The following is a 2,721-nucleotide window of genomic DNA, read 5'->3' as shown; positions in this document are numbered from 1 at the left end:
TCCCTGTGAAGCTCTGTGCTAAAGGATAGAACGGGAAACTGTAAAAGCATGCCAAAAATCAGTCCCAGCTGTTTCCCAGTACAAGAATGGCACAAATATCATGACCACTCACATGTAGGGAGGCAGAAAGGATGAGAAATTGGCTCTATGTGTCATCTTATAATACACAGTCATAACAGCCTACTGGGATTTTGGACTCTGTAGACTGTGGGCTCAGGCTGACCAGGGCTAGTTACCACAATAAATACCTATTTATCCATGCAGGGAATCACTTTATCTTGTCTTCTTCTAAGACATGTTCAGCTCTCCACACACCCATCACATCCCCACCAATCCAGTGTTTAGGAGACACACACACACAACATTGTAGCAATTGCATAACAATTTGACTGGGAGGACGCAGGCACCAGGTCATCAGAAAGAAAGCTAAAAGCAGGCATAGAACATATAGATGCATCGTTCTATACTGGCACATTCTATATTGTTTTACATGGTGTTTAAAGGAACAAGAAATACATCATTCATTATCTCTTCTCTAGCACAAAGACTGGAGGATTCTCCCTACAGCAAATGAGACCATCTTCTTCAGGTGATGAGAAGAGGAAAATTCAGTAATCTAGCCCACACTCTTCTGGTATTGAACCCCATCCTTAACTAGAAGGACCCTCTTCACAGATTCACAGAAGTTTCTCTTAACTCTACTGCAAACAGATGGACAATGGTTTTTGTGACTGCAGAGGGGAGCAAAAAATGTTTCTGTTCCGTATAGAATTTCTTTGCAGAACACTTTAACATTAGTCCATGACCCAATTTTCATCATGTCCAGTTTTTTCCTTTCTTTTTTCTCCCTCAGATAGTTTACATTATAACACATTTTCATATAATTTTAGAGCAGATTAAATGTTAACTGAATGCAATAAGTAAATCTCCCTGATGCATCGTGAACATCTTGAAGAATTTCACTATTGCAAAATATCACAATCTTTAATAATAGGAATTATAATTGCACCAAACTATGGACCTATGACCAAAGGTCTTGGGATAAAACTCCACAAGGATTGTAAACATTGATGCAGAAACATTACATACAAAAGGGCATGCTCTTCTTCTATAACTATATGCATGATTCTGGTGCTCTTTGTGTGTATTCTACGACCTTCTGGTACCTCTTACAGCACGACTCAACCCTCCTCAAAAACCTTTGTCCTTCCTGCTCTGCCTGGTTGATTGTTCAGCAGAGGTGTGACATGCATTATCTCAACACCACTTAAACTTCTCTGATGTCTAAGATCATCAGGGAATAACAGTACAGTACATAGAAGACAGAGACACTGCAGCAAAAAAGGGGCTTGTCATTGGTGGAACGCTGACCTGACTTCCAAGACAGCACATGGGAGGGAAAATAAAAAAGCAGGATCCAGGGGAGGTGGAGAAGAAAAGGCAGGCAGGAAGAGCTACACTGCATTGAGCTTAAAGTCTTATCAGACAAGGGAGAAGGCAACAAGATAGGAAGGGGTGAAAAATGCATCATTTCTTTTTAGTTACCTCCATGGAATCAGCAAGGCAGCCATGCAGGCATCCGGTTACCAGTTAACCCTGTAATTGTCTGGTTTGTAAGGCAGTCAATGCTGTTTGCAGGAGATAAGACCGCAGGGAGAAAGGATTTACTGTTTCATGTACTGTCACTTAAAATCAAAAAATCCTCTGCAAAAGGAGGGGCAGCTGTTCTCAACCCATTTAATTTTCTTGCCTCCTAAAATGGGGTGTGTTGAATTTTCAATGGAAGCTGTTCAAGAGTCGAAAGTTGATCATAGCAGGCAGTGCTGTCCCTCCTTTAAACTGCTAAGACCGAGGTTTAAGTCCAACTTCAGGTCTAAGTGAAATAAGCCAGGCAGTCTCAGCTCACCAAGGAGTGGAAGGATTTGACATTATGGTACGTGCCATTCAACACCATTGGAAGTCTCTCCTCAGTGGGTACAGCTCAGGACTGAACTGGTTAAGGAGACCAAACTACCTCTTGCCCCTGTCATCCCTCCACGTCATGGTTGGTGTTACTGGCACTTCAACTACCCTGTAAATAAAATAATATGAAGACTTCATGCTTCTGTGGATGCTGGTTCTCTATCCATCACAGGCTCAAGCATTCGCATAAAAAATACAAGCATAATTTCTGGTGTATCCAATCTCAGGGAATCTTGGAGTCTGCCTGCCTGCATGTAGCAGGGACAGAAATGCACAATCTGTGAAAGGCTGAGGGGAAGGAGAAAAGGACAAAGAAGGTGGGCAGGGATCTTAGGCTTCAGCACAGCTGCTGCTCATTTCTTTGCCTGCTGAATGAATCTCATTTCACAAAGAAAGGCAAGGGTGTACCAGGCAAGAAACTGGTGGGACTCAGAGTGGGATGGACCTGCACTTGGTTTACCTCCTCATCACAACAGAGGGGAGGCATCTGACTACCACGCTATCCTCTGACCCTTAAGGGCACTTGTACATGTGATGGGGGTTTAGTCCTTCAGGGTTATAGTCTATGCCCCCTAAATTGAAACAGTGGGTTTTATTTTTCTGTCACTGTATACACATCATTGTCCTGGTGGCTGCAGTTGCCCACTGAAAGCAGAAGTGGCAAGGGGCCTGATCCTTTTTTTTTCAGTGGAGCCTGCCCACCTCTCCCATGGTGAGCTGCCAGCAGGCCAAGAGGCCCCTGAGCTGCAGGGGGCCCTG

General features: G+C 43.6%; 1 protein-coding gene across 2 annotated transcripts in view; it reads right to left on the bottom strand.

The window, feature by feature from the left end:
* Window positions 1-2,721, bottom strand: part of RGS8 (regulator of G-protein signaling 8) — a 52,966-nt gene that overhangs the window by 24,491 nt on the left and 25,754 nt on the right. Inside the window, exon 1 of one of the 2 annotated variants that reach the window (XM_019501759.1) lies at window positions 1,546-2,026. The exons of the other annotated variant lie outside the window; for it this stretch is intronic. Within the exon in view, the coding sequence (XP_019357304.1) occupies window positions 1,546-1,571 (26 nt within the window). The 5' untranslated portion in view covers window positions 1,572-2,026. Of the gene's footprint in view, window positions 1-1,545; window positions 2,027-2,721 lie in introns of those variants that run through there. 2 annotated transcript variants of the gene reach the window in all.

The sequence above is a fragment of the Gavialis gangeticus genome, unplaced genomic scaffold (assembly GCF_001723915.1).
Source record: "Gavialis gangeticus isolate Ggan-Ray unplaced genomic scaffold, GavGan_comp1, whole genome shotgun sequence".
NCBI lineage: Eukaryota > Metazoa > Chordata > Crocodylia > Gavialidae > Gavialis > Gavialis gangeticus.
This window is presented reverse-complemented; position numbering and strand designations above follow the sequence as displayed.